Source organism: Ciona intestinalis, chromosome 7 (genome assembly GCF_000224145.3).
Source record: "Ciona intestinalis chromosome 7, KH, whole genome shotgun sequence".
Lineage (NCBI taxonomy): Eukaryota > Metazoa > Chordata > Ascidiacea > Phlebobranchia > Cionidae > Ciona > Ciona intestinalis.
In genome coordinates, this window is record NC_020172.2 from 4508311 (window position 1) to 4527840 (window position 19530).

General features: G+C 38.0%; 2 protein-coding genes across 4 annotated transcripts in view; both read right to left on the minus strand.

Annotated features, from left to right (window-relative positions):
- Window positions 1–2277: 2277 nt before the first annotated feature.
- Window positions 2278–3437, minus strand: tropm1 (tropomyosin-like protein). Its single transcript, NM_001032431.1, is given in 1 exon segment — window positions 2278–3437. A coding segment is annotated over 1 exon segment (729 nt). The 5' UTR covers window positions 3351–3437; the 3' UTR covers window positions 2278–2621.
- Window positions 3438–4281: 844 nt separating this feature from the next.
- Window positions 4282–19530, minus strand: part of LOC100175334 (lipoxygenase homology domain-containing protein 1-like) — a 32360-nt gene continuing 17111 nt past the window's right edge. For all 3 annotated transcript variants that reach the window (XM_018812519.2, XM_026835309.1, XM_026835310.1), the window contains 28 exons: window positions 18867–18902; window positions 18362–18552; window positions 18049–18188; window positions 17709–17788; window positions 17358–17503; window positions 16983–17070; window positions 16499–16702; window positions 15870–16062; window positions 15490–15659; window positions 15154–15277; window positions 14840–14958; window positions 14235–14374; window positions 13875–14027; window positions 13502–13708; window positions 12227–12382; window positions 11730–11867; window positions 11196–11362; window positions 10773–10920; window positions 10148–10336; window positions 9460–9592; window positions 9026–9153; window positions 8074–8261; window positions 7480–7750; window positions 7073–7206; window positions 5189–5300; window positions 4903–5109; window positions 4726–4835; window positions 4282–4632 (listed from right to left, as the gene is read on the minus strand). In XM_018812519.2, coding sequence (XP_018668064.1) covers window positions 4539–4632; window positions 4726–4835; window positions 4903–5109; window positions 5189–5300; window positions 7073–7206; window positions 7480–7750; window positions 8074–8261; window positions 9026–9153; window positions 9460–9592; window positions 10148–10336; window positions 10773–10920; window positions 11196–11362; window positions 11730–11867; window positions 12227–12382; window positions 13502–13708; window positions 13875–14027; window positions 14235–14374; window positions 14840–14958; window positions 15154–15277; window positions 15490–15659; window positions 15870–16062; window positions 16499–16702; window positions 16983–17070; window positions 17358–17503; window positions 17709–17788; window positions 18049–18188; window positions 18362–18552; window positions 18867–18902 — 4166 coding nt within the window. In that variant the 3' untranslated portion in view covers window positions 4282–4538. The remainder of the gene's footprint in view (window positions 4633–4725; window positions 4836–4902; window positions 5110–5188; window positions 5301–7072; window positions 7207–7479; window positions 7751–8073; window positions 8262–9025; window positions 9154–9459; window positions 9593–10147; window positions 10337–10772; window positions 10921–11195; window positions 11363–11729; window positions 11868–12226; window positions 12383–13501; window positions 13709–13874; window positions 14028–14234; window positions 14375–14839; window positions 14959–15153; window positions 15278–15489; window positions 15660–15869; window positions 16063–16498; window positions 16703–16982; window positions 17071–17357; window positions 17504–17708; window positions 17789–18048; window positions 18189–18361; window positions 18553–18866; window positions 18903–19530) is intronic.

Sequence of the window (19530 nt, forward strand, 5' to 3'; positions counted from 1 at the left end):
CCGAACTGTAAGCAATCTCGCCATATAACAGATTAAATATAGAAATGCCAAAGATGTAGTTACTGTGCAAAACTTATTTCATAATCATTTTACTTTAAACTGTATATATGTATATCATATACCACGAAAAAAGTGAATTACAGAATAAAAAATATCATAAAACAACTTGTTTTGTGCCTAAACACAACCATTGTCAAAGGGCGTTGTGCCATAGATACCTAAACATGTTTACCTAAACATGTTTATAGGTATCTATGGTTGTGCATTCTCACGCTGCAGGGACGCAGTGGAAAAATCGCGTGATTGTTTGTTTACCACCAGATGGGACGAAAAAAAAGAATGAGAATGTGTCCCACCCTACTATAGCTGCAGTTATATTATATCTTATAACATTACAATACCAAGTTTAACCTATCTTATATACCATGTAAAATAAAACTCACAATACGAACAATAGTTGCTTTGGTACAGAAAAACAAAAAGGCTTATTCGAATAAAAATAAAAACGGTTAGATCAGAATAAAAACGCCTAGCGAAGTAACGAACAAAGTAAGAACCTCACGACTACACAGCTAACACTGAAAAGACGAACGCAAGGCCAGACAAAACACAAGAATACGTTGGAATGTAAATTGCAATTAGCGTGGAATGTAAAACGCGTGCCGGCATCCGAACCAGGGCGTAGCCAGCCTGAAATTTTGGTGAGGGCCAAATTTTGGTTGTAATTTAGGTTGGAAAAATGGCAAATTCCATTATATGTATGTCTTTTCACCAATAACCTTATTGTAAACCAGAAATTTAGGGAGCTATGGCCCATCAAGCTCCTTGGCAACGCTCGTGCATCCGCGATGATCAATTTGGAATGAATTTAGACTGCGCTGTTATTTAGAGTAATTCTTTGTGTGCCAATTTTCTCTTTTTTTCCCGGATGGTGGCGGTCGAGAGCAATGAATAAAACGCCTACATAGTAGGATGGCGGAAGACGGGACACCTTTAGCACATAATATCCAAATATCCTAATCGTGTTTATGTAATTAACAACGGTAATGTTCTTTGTTCACTACCAAATGGGACAAGAAAATAGAACGAAAAGGTGTCCCGTCTCCCCCACCCTACTAAAAGTTCAATCAATAAACCTTGCAAGTTTTAGACAGATCATTGGCAAACTGGCAATGCTTTGTTTCTGGCTACATGACATGCTACTTACTGGAGAAGTTGATAGTAAGGTGGGGAACATGGGACACGTTTTCATTCTATTTTCTCGTCCCATTTGGTAGTAAACAACACAGCGAACATTCAAAGAATTATAAAACCGTATCCTCACGACTCCCATAGAGTCATAGACCGTTGTTAATTGTTTAAAACACTCGGGAAATTTGGGCAAGATGTGCTAAAGGTGTCCCATCTTCCCCCACCCTACTATATGACAAACTGGCGAATTGGTGTTGTAGTCGTGAAGTGATTTATTTTATTGCTTATAATTCGAGTGAGGCGATGTCACACGCAATTGAATTCATTACCAAACTTATTTAACTTCCAAAGAACTCGTATAAAAAAACAAATTATCGTTTGCAATGAATCAAATCCACTCTAACGACATAGGTAGAGATTAGCATACACTAAATTCCAGCGTACGTAATAGCAGTCTGACTTAACATAAATTAGTAATTAGATTTATGCCGGTCAAGCCTCTAATTAGGTGAATAGCGTTTATAAGATGGCTTGAGGCAGCTAAGCAATTAACTGTGATGCTTCTGCATTAGCTCAGTGCCAGTGCTCCAGTTATTCGTGACTATAAACATTCTTTGATGGCAATCATTAGATTGACGTGCTTAAAGTCTAGCTTTTCTGAGCACCTTATATGGCCATACGTCGAAAGTGCTATCATATTTTCAAGGAGAAACGCAAACTTTGAAATGTTACCGCCTTACAAATACTTGGCATAATTCGGACAACTTATTACTGAACAAATGCTATTCAAACGTCACTATCAACACGGTGACGTAAGTTCTACGGTTTGCGATAGCAAGCAAAGTGCTCACAGTCATAAAACTGCTATTATTTGTTTACATAACTAGCTGAGTAAGACCTCCAACGTTGTTTTAGGTCAGCCACAACATAAACTCCTTTGAAATACTCGGCTCAAATGCCGATGTATGTAAATATACAGCGTTGGTTTAATTTAAGGTTAAAACAGCGCGAAGTTTGTGATCAAATTCACTTTAATTTTCGTCTCTTCTGTGATCACTGTAATAATAATGTCTTGCGAAGCTGTTTAAATTGTATAGATTTGTAATAATTATTTAGTCGACGCTTGTTAAATGACTGATATAAGTATAAGGCCCCTTTTTCGTCTTGTTTATTACAATAATATGGTTTAGTATTTCAATAATATACATGTGAAAAAAGGCACGGCTGCAAAAAGCAATTGCCAATATATACAAAGATAAAAATGCATCACATGCTAATTCTGTATATCGTCCATACTGGAGGGCAACTAACATTAGCGCGAAATGCTGTTGGTGGCGTCACCGCGAGACAGTTTGTAGGTTGATTCTTTTAATATATAGCTACAGAAATCCGACGAACGCTGATAATACTGCAATCTTCGAAAATATTTCTTACATTTCTCCGAGCTCGCTCAGAACTCGGTCCAACTCTGCTTTTGCCTCTTCTTTCTCGGCCATTTCCTTGTCAAGATCCAGTTCCAACTTTTCAATGTCGGCCTGATATTTTTTCGCTTCGTTTTCGAGCGCTTCCCGTCTGCATTCGCTTTCTTCAAGCGCCATTTTTAGGGATCGAATTTGGTCTTCAGCTTGGATTTCGTTATTACCGTAGGTAGTTTCTTTTGCTTCCAGCGCTTTCAGAATCCCATCCATGTCTTGTCCACTCTCACGGAGTTGTTTAGCTTCGTCTTCTAAGGCTTGGACTTTGTCGTCCAGCCTACAGTTATCTCCATCGAGCACTTTTATTCTGCGCATAGCATCGTCGTAATTTGTCGTAACTTCGTCTAAGTCCATCTTCCGGAGTTTTAGCTCCTCAGTTAGGTCATCGCACCGCTCAGCAGATGCAGTATGTTCGGATTGCAATTTTTTAAGTTCACGTTGTACTTCGTCTAACTCGCGTTCGGCATTTTCACTCTTTCGTTTCAGTTCCTCATTTTGTAACTCTAACCGTTCAATATCGGTGTCGTTAGTGGATATTTTGTTGGATAAACTGCGATTGACTTCTTCAAACTGTTTTCGTTCCTCTGTTACTTTTTTAAGTTGGTCGGAGAGGTCACATATTTGATTTTCTTTTTCATCGCTTTCAGCCTTTAGCTTTGCTATTTTCATTTTAATGTTTTCCATCGTGGTATTTTTTAGTTACAAGTACTAACGTTAATCTCTGCAAAATGAAACAACACCGTATGACACATCCTAAAAACTACACCAACGCTATTCTCTCAAACGCGACAAATTTCTGCTCACTTGCCGTATTTGTACATACTCCGAAAGCTACCTCGCCTATGAGCTTTTACAGGCCGCAGTAACCCAGTCAGCCGTAGCGTAAGTTTGGTTTAAAAACGAGAATCCACCGACAGGGCGTAACCGTTCGACGTCGCCAACTAACTTTTCCGCGACGAAACGACAAAGTTCGCGCAATTGTCTCTTCAAGACGTACCTGTGACAAGATACTGTAAACACACCAGCCAACTTATGTACAGTAAAATAGCCTACACATATTAATCATTAAACCGTGATATCACTTCCTGTTTTGCTCTGTTGAAACGCACTTTCCGTTTAAAGCGATCGGTTGAACTTACATTTAATAGCTTACAGCTGCAGGATCTCTCTCAACTGCCGAAAACTAACTGTTGCTGCTGAATTTCAATGCGTCTCTATTTGTATCAAGTCGTGAAACTAAAACAAGACCATTCATGGCTAGCGGCTCCTAACACGGTTTGCTTTATTCGCTCTTAAATCACTTTAGAGGAGAGATGAGTCACGCACGAGTGATCGCGCATGAAAAAATGCGAACGTTCTGCAACTTGAGGCAAAACATATGAGCGAAATTCCGCTCTAAAAGCTGACGTCATTTCGCTCCGTTTCTCTGTCTGGCTGAATAATGAAATCTGTACAGCCCCGAACACTTGTGCGTCCCATAACAACAAAAGAAACGTTGTATACACCGAGCTCAACTAGAATACTAGGAAGTAGTCGTCACACAATACACCGGAATGCTTATTCATCAAATATAATACAAAACTAACTTCGCCAGCCATTATGAACTCGGCAAATATTTCGCATACGTCGAAAGTTGATTAATTTATTTGTTGAAATGTGACGCTGGAAGAAACGAAATGAAACAGTTGATATAACGCGGCAAGCGGTCCTTACGTACTGCCGCACTCTCAGGTAATCATCATACAATACAAAAGCTATGGTGCAGGAAGCGGTAATGTATTCACAGACGCACGTATGTATGACACTGTAGGTATACTGCTAATGGATATAAAGGACCGGTGTCTAGGAGGTGTGACGTCACGGAAATGACGCTCAGGTATCGGTGGAGGCGACGTCAAAATCACTAACGTGATCTAGGGGTAAGATCCTTTCAATAAAAGTGTCACCCTCCAAATCTGCAAGCCACCTGTAAGATAAAAGCAGTGTTCAAAGTTGTAAGCGCTGCCAAGCCTACTTCACAGGATAGTGATAAAACGTCCAACCCGTGAGAACTACTTACTTTTGGCAAGTAAACACGAAAGAGGTGCCGGGTGCGAGAGACGAAGAGACGGTGACCTGATCCAAATGCCATCCGGATGTGACGTCACGTCCGTTGTGGCCAATCACAAGCTGAGAAATTCAAAATTTAAAAACACGATCGGTGTATTTCGTGTAAGGGTAAAACACAGTGACATACCTCTTTTATGGTGCCAACGTTTACACTGGTGAATGTAAACTTAAGTTCATTGCCCGGTCGGAAACTGACGTCATCACCATTCGATGACGTCACGAGCCATCTTTTTCCGCTGTCTCCCGCACTTCCGGTAAGAATGACGTAGACCTGGGCCGTTGTACCGGCGTCTTCTTGATCACTTGTGCGTATTGTGACGTAATAATCACACGTCTGAAGATTACGTAATAGAGCAACGTTGTATTTATGGCGGTAATTGAGTAAAAACGCACGATTTTTAAATGACAAATACCTCGCCTATTGTGGAAGTGTCTTGTCGAGGTAAAACTGCAGCCAGTTCTAACCAGTTCAATCCGGTCAAGTGCTTTGTGGGCGAACGAATAAAGTCGTAGTTTGGACGGAAACTGAAAACGAAAAATATAACTTGCCATAAAAGGTGACGAAAAAAGAGCAGGCATGAATTGATGCATTTATTAAGAGTTTGCGAATTTTCGTTTTATTTGTTTCGCGAGACACAACACGTCTATTGTGATGTCACAGACTGCTATTGTCAATGCTGCTTCGGTCTTGGTGGACGCCCACGGCGATTTTGGCCTCTCGCTTTGAGCATTTGGTGTTTGCGATCGCAGTTTCAAGCAGTTCAATATACCGTCGGTCTTCGGAGTCGAAATTCTCGCCGTAGATGTCGTTGTCGAGTAACTGAATTCTGACGTAATAAAGATAAAGGAACAGAATGGCGAATACACCGGCGGTGGATGCCGAAACGACCGCAAAGACAAAAGATGTCGCTTCCCCACACGCTTGAAACTCGTCGTCCCCGGCAGGACAATCATCCAAACCATTGCAAACAAGTCCATTCGGGATGCAGATGCTGGTTTGTACACACCGGTATGAACCGGAACAAACTGGTTCCACTGTGCTCCAACTGTTGGGAGCGGAGGAAACCGAAACGTTTGATTTTGTGTAGTTTAGAGATTGGCTGTTCGAAGCTTTACTCAACTCCCAGTACACTGCTATGTCAGTGCTCGTCCAGCCGTGCTTGCTATACGACGCTTTATAGACGCATACGTTGAACCCAGTGTTGGAAATAAACGTGGCTTTGACTTCCCAATCAAGGCTACTACGATTCGTTGTCATAATAGAAAGTTGTACCTCCGGGACCCAAACCGAATCCAGGCTTATCCAGCCACATTTGAAATTTGAGTACGGCGAGGCGCCGGGTTTATATACGCCGCGGGAATTATAAAACCGACCGCTTATCATACATGATGGTAGGATCTTAATATTTCGAAGTCGGTACACATTGTATAGCGACCGAATTTGCTCTGCTAGGAAAACCTGGCCTGTAAACCGCAACCTCGACGAGCCGGTGAAATTTAGACTGATTTGAACCTGTTTCCATCTTCCCACGCCACCGTGTTGGCTCCATAGAAGCAATAAGTTGTCAGGATCCTTAGTCAGCAGGGTTAGATGTATGCTATCGGAGTCTGACACGTACCTGTTTGATTTAATGCGGAACTGAAGACAGAAGAGGCCGTTCAAAATAAAAGCTTCAGACTCGAAATGACGTAACGGGACAAGCAGAAGTTGTGAATGCGGAAGCGGAACCGGTTCCCACGGCAGACTACTACCTTGTTTAAACTTTAAAACCTCGGTTTCCAAACTCATGTGTTTACTTGACGTTTCCTGCGTCGTTTCCGGTGTAAACGGCATTGTGGGTAACGATGTATGCTGTACCACGTTAACCGACCATAGGTGTTGGTTGTTGTACAAATCAAGACGACTCCAGTAGCTGGTTAAGTGCGGTAATTTATTTTCACTTGCATTTAAGTCCTGCTTACCACTTTTTAGCAGTACCTTGCTTTTGTTTGAGGAAAACACGCACGGGTCGTTGTGAAACAAACATGCATCCATGTTCAAATAAAAACTGCTTGAATTTTTTTCACTCGATTCGTTATTTACCCAATCGGCCAATGATGACGTCACAAGCGTGCTCAGAAAACAACTCACAAACAGAAAACAGCAATGGCGCCACCACATGGTCAAATATTTTAAAATAAAGAACACTTAACATAACAAAGTATGTAATTTTATGTCGCCTTATGTACAAACAGTACTAAATGTTGCGTCATAGTGCCAGTAAATACAAGCATATGTTAAATTAAACGTAACTTACCAATAATAATCGTTATTTTCCTTATTCCTGAGAGTTAGTTTTTTTAAGACAGGGTCAATATTTGGTTGAGGTAAGACCAGAAAACCAACTCCGATTTTGGATAAATCGCCAAACTGTGCTGTTGTCGTGTTTATCTGAGTAAAGTAAATTTTAATGGTGTTTCCTTAGTTGTTAACGTATTCATTGTTATTTTTAAGTTATCTTAATTATCAAAGACAATCGCGCGTATAATTTTAATACAGTTGGGTTATTAGAAATTTTGTGTGGATTGTAAAACATGTATTCTTGTCTTAGCTTTTTACAATGCACGTAAAACTAGCGGCGTTTTAACAGAAGCCGCTTCACTTTGTCTATATTCAAATTTACATTCCGATACAACGACGGAATGTTGTAAGTTCTTATTATACCGTTGTGGTCGATGTATAATAGCCGGTCGTGGAGTCAGCGTCATTAAATTGGACCGATGTCACGTCAGACACTCCCTTATTGCCTGTCAACTGCAGATACAACTCAAGTTCGCCTGTGTTCAATTTTTCATCGGCTCGCTGTCCCGTCAAAGTAATAGCAACGTCGTAGGCGACTGTTGCTGGTGTTTTTGTGCTGGATTTTTTGTTTACTGACTTACAAGGAACCATCCTGCCCTGAGTTAATTCCACCGATTCGTCGGCCCGAATTTCCCTGTGTAAAACAAAGGTCAAGTGAAACGAACGTCAGAAATGATTTAATTGCAGGCAGTACTGTTTTTATGGCCGGTCATTTAAACTACAAAACAAGCGTGTCAATTGCTGTTTCGTGATCAAAGGTTGCCCCTTCATCGTTATATAATTTGAGCAGTTTATAAAATCTTGACAAATTGCTGGTTGCATAAATTGAAAGGTGTGCTGTTACACTGTATACAGAGAGTTTTTAAAGCAGCACGGTTCTGTATTTAAATTGATTGCAATCTTTTAACGACAGTTATTTTGCACAACTCTAATTTAAAAAGAAAACCCAAAACTAACTTGTCGTATTCGAAAATCTGTTCCTCATCGTCATAGTAACCTCTCTTTACTTTAACACGCTCCAATAACCACGATGACGTAGTCGGACCTTTGACGTTGATGCTGACGTAATTAATGACGTCACCAAGTGAAACCGCTTCAACAGTAAATACGTTGATTCGACCCGGCTGAAATTTCCCAGCCGAATTCTGCACGAAACATGACCATATTAGGCAATGCAGGCAGGAGCATAATAATAGTCTGGGAGTTAAATGAGACGTTTTAATCAAATGGGCAGACGTGGCTATAAAACCAAGTATGTGCCCGTACGACATAAATTAAATGAGAAATCGCACTGTAAAATATATGCATATATACATGGTAAGTTGGGGTAATTTGGGGTAAGATGGTTCATGTTTTCATTATCGTCTCATTTGGTAGTAAACAAAGTGTTAACGGCATCCCATCTTACCCCACAGTACGTTTTAACACTCGAACTTCTAACAGATAAACAATTCAATTACATTACTGTCTTTGAAGGTTGGGTTTAAGATAATAAAATGGCTATATACGTGTTAACTATTAGGTCCAGTAACACGAAACGATTTAAATGTTTAGTTAGGTGCAATATTGCAATTAAACGGCTGTATATGTCAGCTTATGTTTTACTGCTGGAAACCACATCCGCAGTTTTATTATTACGTCACAGTGAGGATTGTTTACACACAACCAACGATTCAAAGAAATTCCATTCTTTATGGGTTTAGCAGTCAGCACGCTTTGTATTTGACTTTTCTCCTAAGCAGCTTTTACCCATGACCTATTATTAACAAATGTAGCTTTGTTACGTTTTCTCTTCGATTTTTTTATTAATTCATTTGTTTGCTATCGTATCGTCGTTTTCCAGCCACGCGAAGATAAAGCAAGTTGCATTCAATTAATCCTGTCTAACCCAGTGTTCCCCTAATCATACCTCGGAATCAGCTATCGTTTGCCAGTAGGTGTCGCCATCTACCCCTCGCAACCGCAGCGTGACGAGAGAAGGTCGAAACTCGGGATCTGATTGGCTGCTCGTGCAGAAGACAACGTAATACGTCACAACTGCAAAACAAAGTAAATACGAGTTAGGGGATTCCCCGAGTGATGTATAAAGTAACTCGTACTGTGGAGTAAGATGGGATACTGTTAACACCTAAACCTGTTTGCTGATCGTGTTTTGAACCATTATTGATTTAATAAGCCATTCGCAGTTTCGCTGTACGATAGCTCGTACTTAGACCTGCATGGCTAAATCTTTGAGACAAACATATCAATACTGGTAGGATCAACCATGTAACAACGTTATTTGTAATTTATGATATTGGGTCATGGTTGAACCCTCATCAAACAATAATGCTAAAACCTCACCAGGTTTAAATGGGAATCCATTTCGAACAACTGGAAGTTCTCTGACGTATCCTCGGTCACTACCCGCCCACACGGGGGCGCTATCGAAGAGGAAACGAAGTTTTTCACGACTGTCGTTGTCGGTCATTTGTAACTGAAACGTTAAACAGTTACTTGGTTTTTAGTAATTGAATGAATGAATGTTACTTATATATCCTCGCGTGGCGGGGAAACGATAGTCGTTTTGTTCCGTACACCTCGTGCTTTGTTACAAGTTACCATATATACAACTGTGTAGCTGATTATTGTGACTTGGTTGTGCTTGTACCGTGTTTTGGGATACGCTATTACGTTGTGTTGTGATCCGGTAATGCTAATGTCAAGCTATAATAGACTAATATAACTCAGTGCGTATTAGTATAAAGCTACGTACACCACATAATGTTACGACACACAAAAACACATATTTTTTTAAAAAAAACAGAACATATTTCTGTAACGCGAATAGATGTAATGGCTCTAAACAAGCCGACGGCCACGAAGCAACAAAACCGAACTTCGAGAAAGTGGAACCCGATCAGACGGGCAATAAATATCTACAGCTGTACGGTGTACCGATGACCTTATATGGCGCGCATTCCGGGCCAGCATATTTTCGCGAGAAAATAGTTTTTCTCTCCGTCTCTCGCCGCGGCGCTGATAGACATACCTCGCTGAAAGGCCAGGCCTTGCAGTCTGTGGCCGTCGAATCGTTGAAAACTCGGATTTTGTGTGGGAAATCGGCATTGTTGGCTCCGAGCTCGACGTCAAATGCGACGACTTCCTGGTCGATATGACGCACTTTTTCTCTGGTTCCACCATCGTTTATGCAGAACACGATTCGCGCGTCAAACGGGCCCTGAAATAAGGCCATTATAAAACACTTGAATTAATGAAAGTAATATAAACGAACATACTATGTATGTATTCAGACTTACACATTTTTACATTAATGTATGAAAGTTTAATTAATAAAGAGATCGTGTAGCCTAAGCAGATACATTCGTACATTTTGAACAGTTAGTCACATACAATATCTGTCATAAACAACTAATTTATAGCGAAGATCATGTTATTTAAAGGACGAAGAGAAAGAATCAACAGCAAAATAACAGTCGTTAAAACATGGTATGTATAAAAAGTGTGGGAAAGAGCGTCAGTTAAAAACTTTAACTGTTGCCCCCAAAGCGGTTAAAACCGGTTAAGGTCAGATAATTTTGGTTTTATAATCTCAAAATTGCTGAAATCGGCATACAAGGTTGCATATAAGCTGAAAAATGTCAAAATTTACAAACCTGATCTTTGAGGTCGGGCATAGTGTGCAATGTGCATGACCATTTTCCTACTGACTTTGAAAAATCGATTCCGTTCTGCTTCAACCTCGACCCCACAACATGTACGTCACGCTCTCTCAACCTGTCATCCACTGAGTCGTCGAACCACCTACGTCACAAACACAAATAATCATTATTGTTCGGTAATCAATATTCAAATACACAACACGAATCGTCAATATTGGGTGCAACAGTTACTGACTGTTGTTTTGCTGTTGATTTCCTTCTCTTGCTTTTTAAAAATTATGATGAATGAATAAATGTAACTTGCTTTATCCTTGCGTGGCCAGAAAACGACAGTCGTTATAACACGGGTGTTCTGTTTCATACACCTCGTGTCCGCTTACGAGTTAATACGTATAACTTTTAGCATCATGTTCTTACTTATAACACGGGAATGTATATTCTGTTTCCAGATCGTCGCGCATTTCTGTTATTATGACGTCATCAAGATACCATCCAGCACCTTTGCCCTCTGCCATGTGACCTATAGTAACCTTTCGTGGTTCGCCTACGTCACTTGTCTCCAATGTGAAAGTATCCTCATGGCCCTGAAGTGAAAAAACAAAGAATAATTACAGAATTATATAACTGTAGCCCAGCGTTTTTAAAAAGCGTTGTTAATTGTTTAAAACACGGCCAGGAAATATGGGATTTCGGTGTTAACGTTATCCTCACTTACCACGCAGTACTATATATAGTAGAATGGGAGAAGATGGTAAATGTTTCATTGTATTTTGATGCTCCATTTGGTAGTAAACAAAGAACATTCAAAGAATTATAAAACCGTATTCTCACACACGATCAAGGTATTTGTATACTATGTGCATACGGTGTCCCATCTTATCCCACAGTACCATATATAGATGGGACCTGGAAATCGTAGGAATTAACAGCAATTAATTACAAAACACTTACTGCTTGGAAAATATCTTCAGGATTAGTAGATAATGCTTTAAACGACCACGGACCCGTTTCTCCTTTCGTGCCATATATGGTGAACAGAACGTCGGCGTCTGTACCTGCGGCGTGACGATCCCCCGTATGGACTTTTATCTGCGAATTGTTTGAACTGTTATGTTATGTGTTACCGTATTTGATAAATAAACTTGGCTGAACATACTCGTCGCTGCTACCATCGACACGTTGCTGCTACCATTGTGGATGTATATGTGTCCTTGGGCAAGACACTAAACGGCAATTGCTCCAACCAAGTGGTCACTAATGGGTTGTCTATAAACTTTCATCCATACAGAAAAAAAAAACATTCTTCCACAAAGTTACAAACGTGGTAACTCGTAAGCGGGCACGAGGTGTATGAAACAGAACACCCGTGTTATAGTGACTGTCGTTTTCCCGCCACGCTAATGTAAAGTCAGTTACATTCAATTTCTATTTAAAACAATTCTACTCGCCTCATATTTATGTTTAGACACAGGATCTTGGTCAGGTTTAACCAGAGGAACGTCATATATTATTCGACCATCCTTATCTGGCTTTGTATTAAGTCTTGTAGATGGACTTATGAATGAAAGATATTCTTGATGGGTTGAAACATCTTTTAACTTGATCTGGGAAAAAAAGCAAATGGTTAGGAATTACCAAAGTTAGTATAGAAGTTAGTTAGTATAGTATATTGTTATCCGTTGTCTCCCGTCTATGACGTCATAGTCGCCACCATTACGGAGCCCACGGCATAGCATTTTATCATTGCTGGGTGCTGTTTTTCATTTAAATATTGCGATTTTTTAAAAACCAAGCACTTCTGCGCCTAAAAATGGCTTTCTACTAATGTTATATCTTATCACAATAATAAACCTCACAAAAATAATCAACTTTTATTGAACACTCAATCGGTTAAAGAGAAAAAAAACAGAAAATATCAAGTTTACTAACCAAAAACATAAAAGAACATGTTTAAAATATAAAAATACAAACAAAAACGCATAACATTACCATAAACTGGTGTATCTAGCTGCAGTTTTGCATGTAAATTGCCGTGATTTTACTTTTTGGCTCACAAACTTAACACGTATACCCGGCAACGAAACTTAAGGTATCTTTGTAAAATTTGCCTAATATCGAAGTGACATTGACGAAAACAATACTGAGTTACTATTTTTGGTCCTCTGCTTGAATTAATAAGCTACCTTTTCGGCGTTCCGGGTCTTTATGAAATCGGAAAACGCGAACACCTTATCTGCTAGTACTTAAGCAGTTTGGAGCTGCATGTCCGCTCATGTTGGATTATAAATGTAGTATATAATGGCTCTGTAGATTCGTAGGTATGATCATCTACTATTATGTAAACTAAGCTGATTGCTGCTAGTCTTAATCGCCAATGTAAAGTACCCTGTTAAACCACACTGTACGGCGAAAACCAGTCAAAATATTAATTTACTCCACATTAATTCCTAGATTTTATATTATATTACAAGATTTATATAAGAAATTATATTTTAAATGTTAAAACAACCGCTATACGTGTTTTCTAGCATTGTATCGCTTACAAGAACTAAATGAACACATGCCGACCATGCATTTGTATAGGCGATTAACCCTCTGTGGGCTCCGTAATGGCGGACACGAGCGCCGTTTCCTAACTTGGTCTATACTAACTTTGGGAATTACATACCATAGAAAAAACAAAACAGGATAAAAAATGTAAAAAATATGTTAAAAGCACTCACTTTATGTATTCGAACCATCGTGTCTTGCTTTAAAACAAGTCTGACCGTATTCAAATCACCAATATTTGTTCCAAGTGTTACTTGTTTTGATCGTAAATGAAGATCGGAGATTAGATCTTGTTCTTCTTGGTAATCGGAGAGGTGGAATACCTCAGAAGAACCTTTGGCTCCGAAGATTTGAACAGATACTTGGTTTAGAGGGGATTCCTGCATAAAAGGTGACAGATTAAATTGGGATGAATTAAAAGCCTTTCATACCCAGCACAATGAATAAGCAACAGAAAAATTTTGACTTTAAAAAAAACAAACTATTATTTCAAAAACTTTATTTCCCTTAAAATTTAAAAATCTTGTTCTTTTTCTATTTGTCTACCTCATCATATTCATCTGATGCCACCGTCATCTTCCATACTCCACTTGCATCCGGAGGATTTTTCACTAAGTTCCGGGATTTGTATCCGGATGTAGCCCGGAAGATTTTTTTCACATCCGGATCAGCAGAAGATGCGGGAGAGAGATTGTACTCCTTTTAGAACAATAGTAATTTACAGATAAAGTTTAAATGTGAACATAAACTATATATCTTCCATTGACAGGACAACTTAAGAGTTATAACACAGGTGATGTGTTACAGACCTTACGTGGATGCTTCATTCGCCCACTTACAAGTCACGTACTATCTGTTATGTATTATACACACTTTGTGTTTCAACTAGATAAACATTCTACAAACCTTTTCTACTCGAGAGATTAAAGAAGTGGTTTTAAAGAGATGATCCACAGAGGAGAGGTAAGATGGTTCATGAGGAGGGGAGCCGGCATAGGAGTTGGGAGGAGCAGGAATGAAGATTCGGATCATCTCGATCTTCCAACCTGATGATAAAGGAGATATAGTTCGGTGGGGTAGAATGGGACAAACACACATTTTATAGATTGGGGTAGGACCGGATGTGTTTTCATTCTCTTTTCTCATCCCATTTGGTAGTAAGGATATTAAATTGAAATTATTACCTTGAAAATATAAGTTGCTGACCCACATTGATTCCAATATAGTAGTATTGGGTAAGATGGGAAACTGGTAGCACTTCCCATATTCCCCGATCGTGATTTAAACAATTAACAATGATCGTTTACGGTCTTTGGGCTACGGTTATAAAATTATTTAAATATTCTTTGTTTTTAAACCAAATGATTTCAAAAGAGAATGAAAATATTAAAGAAATTGAAAATATAAACAGAATGAAAAGTTAAAAAGAATGAAAACTTAAAAAGAATGAAAACTTAAAAAGAATGAAAAATTAAAGAAAATGAAACCAAGTCTCATGTTTGATTAACGACCTGTTGTTGATCCTGAACTCCCATAAGCGAGTGAAACTTTATTAAGTTTACCGAGGTCCAACAACTCAAGTTGGAAAGTATATCCTTTCGCTCGTTTTGTTGCTGAGAATCCATTCGTACTAATGGATGGAAAATATTTAATTGGTTTTTCATAAACCAATTCCTTTGTTACATTGTTAAATACACCCATATAAAAATAACACCTATATATATAAAATCTTATCCTTTTTAAACATATTTTTCTCTATATATTATAAGTAAAACAATTTTTTTTTATAAAACCTCTTCAATACTTAATGGTGGACTTGACTTACCCACGAAACAACGTCCTAAAACCTGAGTCTCCATTTTCACCAATTAAATTCAAACATAGCTTTGCATCTGAAGGTATTTCTGAATCTCCAGGACTCATTTCAATATGCACGAAGTAGGTGAGAACTGTGGACAAACAAAAAGGGATTGTTTTTTTATTTTTTGCATAGCTTAACATATTGGCAACAGAGTCCTGCCTAAAGACACATCCGCAATTGTACCAGCGTCGAGCATTGAACCCAATGTCCTTTAGTTACAACACCAGCGCTCCAACAACAAGCTAAACTTTCTTTCAAATTACCAGACAAAGATTTAAAAAACACAGATAAGTAACTTACACTTGAGAGAAGGTTTATAACTACGCAGCGCAGGCATTTCTTTTGTAGTTGAACCGTTAAGCGACTTAAATCTGCGCTGGAAGTGAAAGTTGATGGAATCTTGCTCATTTGAGATTTGGACACTCGAAAGTAGAAGGTTTAAATCATGGTCAGAATCCTCCATTTCAACTCTGAAAGATGTACCGTTGAAATTTAACATTGGGTCAGTTAGATTTTAGAAGACATTACTACACAAGTTCAATCATTAAAAAAAGCAACAAAAATTGTTAAAAAATTTGCAAAAAAATAAAATATATAAATTTGCAATTTTTCATAAAAAAGTTTAAATTATACTTTTTAATTTATCACAGGTTGTAATGTAGCTACCCCAAAACTTTTACCTGAGTTTTGTGATTTCACCCAAGTCTCCTACGTCTATTTTTCCTGTAAACTCTTTAGCGCCACCGGGCTTCCATTCACCGAGGCTCTGTGGTTTGCTCACCGATTTCATTCCTTGGAAAACCCCGGTGAGTGAAATTGCCTCGTTACCCTGCGCCATTACCTCACCCACTTGTACTGTGACATCATATTGACCTGCAGAGAAAGGAGATTTCCTAATATGGGCTTGTTGATTTTGGTACCGATTGTAAAAGTGCTTCAACAGTTTTCGATTTTCAAGTGGCAAACTCTCACGACCGACACTTAACCTTTTGAGTGGTAACTATGATTGTATTGGTGTGTGTGTGTATCTGTGTATATTGGTATGTGTGTATTGAGACTTACTGTATATAAGTGAGAAATACTAAACTCATGAAACAAATTAATTTGCACATTGAATATGCTTTCTTCTATAACAATGATTATGTTGGCGTGTACTTATACAAACAAACACAACACAAGGTTTTTAGTCATGATGAAAGGGTTTTATAATTCTGTAAATATTCTATGTTTACTACCAAATGGGACGTGAAATAGAACAAAACATGGCCCATCTTACCCCACCCTACTATTATGACACCACACCACTCACCCGAAGGTTCACGACTTGGTGGAGAAGCGAGTTTAACGAGTTCGTCGTCTCGTGTCGATTCACAGCTCCCTAGCACCATCAAGCGGCGGGATGTCTTACAGTCGCCCACATGGTCGTCGAGCCAAGCGTGACACGGAAACAACCACTCGATGTCAGAATACTCGCTTTCACGAACGACGACGTTTTCAACAAAGCAACCAGCACCTGCATGTGAGAAAAAAAAACTAATAATTATCCTCGTAAGCTGGCATGAAGTGTTTAAAACAGAACACCCGTGTTATAGCGACTGTCGTTTTCTGACCACGCGAGGATAAAGTACGTTACATTATTGTGCACGAGTGACATTTTTTATTCAGAATAGAGTAGACATTCATATTGCACAGGCTATCTTTTCTGCCATCACATAAATTACTAGTAAAAATAAAAAACTCGAAAAAAAAATTATATACAAAACATAAATATGTAAGAGATATGAATGACTCACCATAACCGACCCCGTTATGGCTGATAATTACTTCATTTAACTTCCCAAGATCAACTGCTTCAAGTGAGAAGTGGGAACTTTTACCTCGCTGGAAATTAAAGTCAACTTTAACTATTTCTTTCTTTTGAACTACAAATTAAAACTACATTACATAGTATTTAAATAGAAATTTCTTTTTTTTTATTTAAACATTTAAATTGTATTTTAATCATATAATATTAGTAAGAAGAACACATTGTTTATGAATAAATGTCACTTGTTATGCTTGTGTGAGGGCAACGGCGGGGGTTATAACACGGGTTCTATATTATACACCCCATTCACCTTTAAGAGTTACCACTTATGTGACTGATTGTTTTTTAGAAAAATGTCTACCTGAAAAGGAATGATTTCCGCGTGAGGGTGAATTAGTTTTCTGTGACCAGTGTCACCACGGTCGCCACGTAGTGTGACATAAATTGAAGAATCAGTTGCCGCTCCTGGTCGATCTCCCATGGCAACAATCACATGGTATAGGTTCACTGTTTCAAATGGTCAAAAATGATTTATTATTTTTTTAACATATATCTATATGTGACAAACGTTTTTTGAAACGTAAAAAGTAGAAAACATAAAGTTTGAATGTAACATCAAAAAAAAAGTCTGATATTTCAATTTATGGTCTTTTTACATTTAGTTAAATATGTTATTGTTGTTTGGTAGGGAATACATAGGCAATATAACAACCTGGTAATGTCTCTTCACCCTGTCTTGTAGTTGGCATTTCACGCACAGTAATTTGATCATCTTCATATTTAGATAACCAACTGAAAATTAAGTTGTGTTTATGATTGGACTCTTCTAGGTAGTATGTGGTCATGTATAAGCAGTGAGTAAAACAGAACACCCGTGGTATAAGAACTGTCTTTCCTGGTCACGTGGGGGAAGATAAGTTACATTCATTTATTCATTCAGGGTAAGAAAATCTAAAAGCATATAAAAAATTGTTTTGTGTGGCTGACAAATTGGACTCATTCGATGGAGCGATTGCCTTGGTGTTTTCCCAAAGACGCATAGGCCAAATTACCGGTTACAATTGAAGACAAGTTGCTTTTGAGTTGCCATATCTTCCAGGATGAGTTTATCAAGGTACCAACCATGCCAATCACTATCTTCACTAATGGACATGCGGACTTTATATATCTCACCAATTTCAGGCACATCAATCTGAGTGAATATAATACATATATCAGAATAATACATATAATAAAAAATGATCTTGCCAAAGACACATATGCCCACAACGGCAGCAGCAAAAAGCCTTGAACCCAAAACCTTTGGGTTAGAAGCAGTCCTGCTAACCACTATGCTACAGTGTCAAAAAAATAAGTTGTTTATACCTTAAACTCATCCGTTTGACCAGGTTTGAAACATTCCGAATGTTCCTCACTTGTCCCTAAAACCGGTCCGAGCAGGATTTGACCGGTTTTACCTTCTTCTCCATATATAACAAGTGAGGTGCGAGCATCACTGGGGCAAAGTTCGCTGGTGGATTCTAAACCGGTTGTAACTAGAACTCTGTATTGGCCCTCTATAAGAAAAAAAATAAAAGTCAACAAATTTTAATAAATACTTGAAAAAACCAAAGCGCTCAAAGATTGTAAAAAATACATATGAAAATTATTAAGAAATTTCTTTGTTTTCAAAGATATAATATTTGGTCCAAAACAGAATGTTAGTTTAAAAAACAACTTGTAAATTAGTCTCTGAAAGCAATCTTAGAATACGGTATTGCCAAGAAATACATTGATTGAAACATTAGATTATTTAATTGAAAATTATAAAATATTTTGATTTTAAATATTTCAATTTTAAACATTTTAATTTTAAACATTTTAATGTCACCTGAAGATTTTTCTTGACTCTCGTCCTCATCCAAAGCTGTAAAAGAAACAAATATTAACAACATGCGATTTATCAAAGTTGCATACACTATATCTAAATCATGCACTTTAATAAATTTTCATTCCGCAGTTTTTGATTCGTGGTTTAAGCTAAGAGTAAGCATTCCTACTACAGTAATGTTCATAGCATTGAAATTTATATTATAAAACAAATTTAATAAAATAATAAAAAAGAAATTTTTTTTAAAAAAGACAATTTTTATTTAAAATAGAAAAAAAATATTTTTAAAATAAGAAAATTTATTTCCTAAAAAAATATTTTTTTACATTATGTTGTTTGTCATGTAATTAAAATACTGAAAGTGTAAAACATGGTGTGTTGTTCATTTCACAACCGGTTTAAACTGGTTTTATCAGGAAAAACAAATATTTCATTTTCTACTGATTGTTTAACCTCATTGAGCCCTAATGTAAAGTATAACTAAATCTGCCTTTACTATTTCACTATTTAAGCTATGTAACTAAGCTTGCCTTGCTAAATTCTAATTTAGCTGCTCTAAAATGCCAGCAGTTTAAGTCCTAGTTCTCAGAGCATAATACTAAGCATGCAGGCGCCGAGGTAGCAACTATTGAAGCCTACATCACTTCTATATGAGGAATATTTG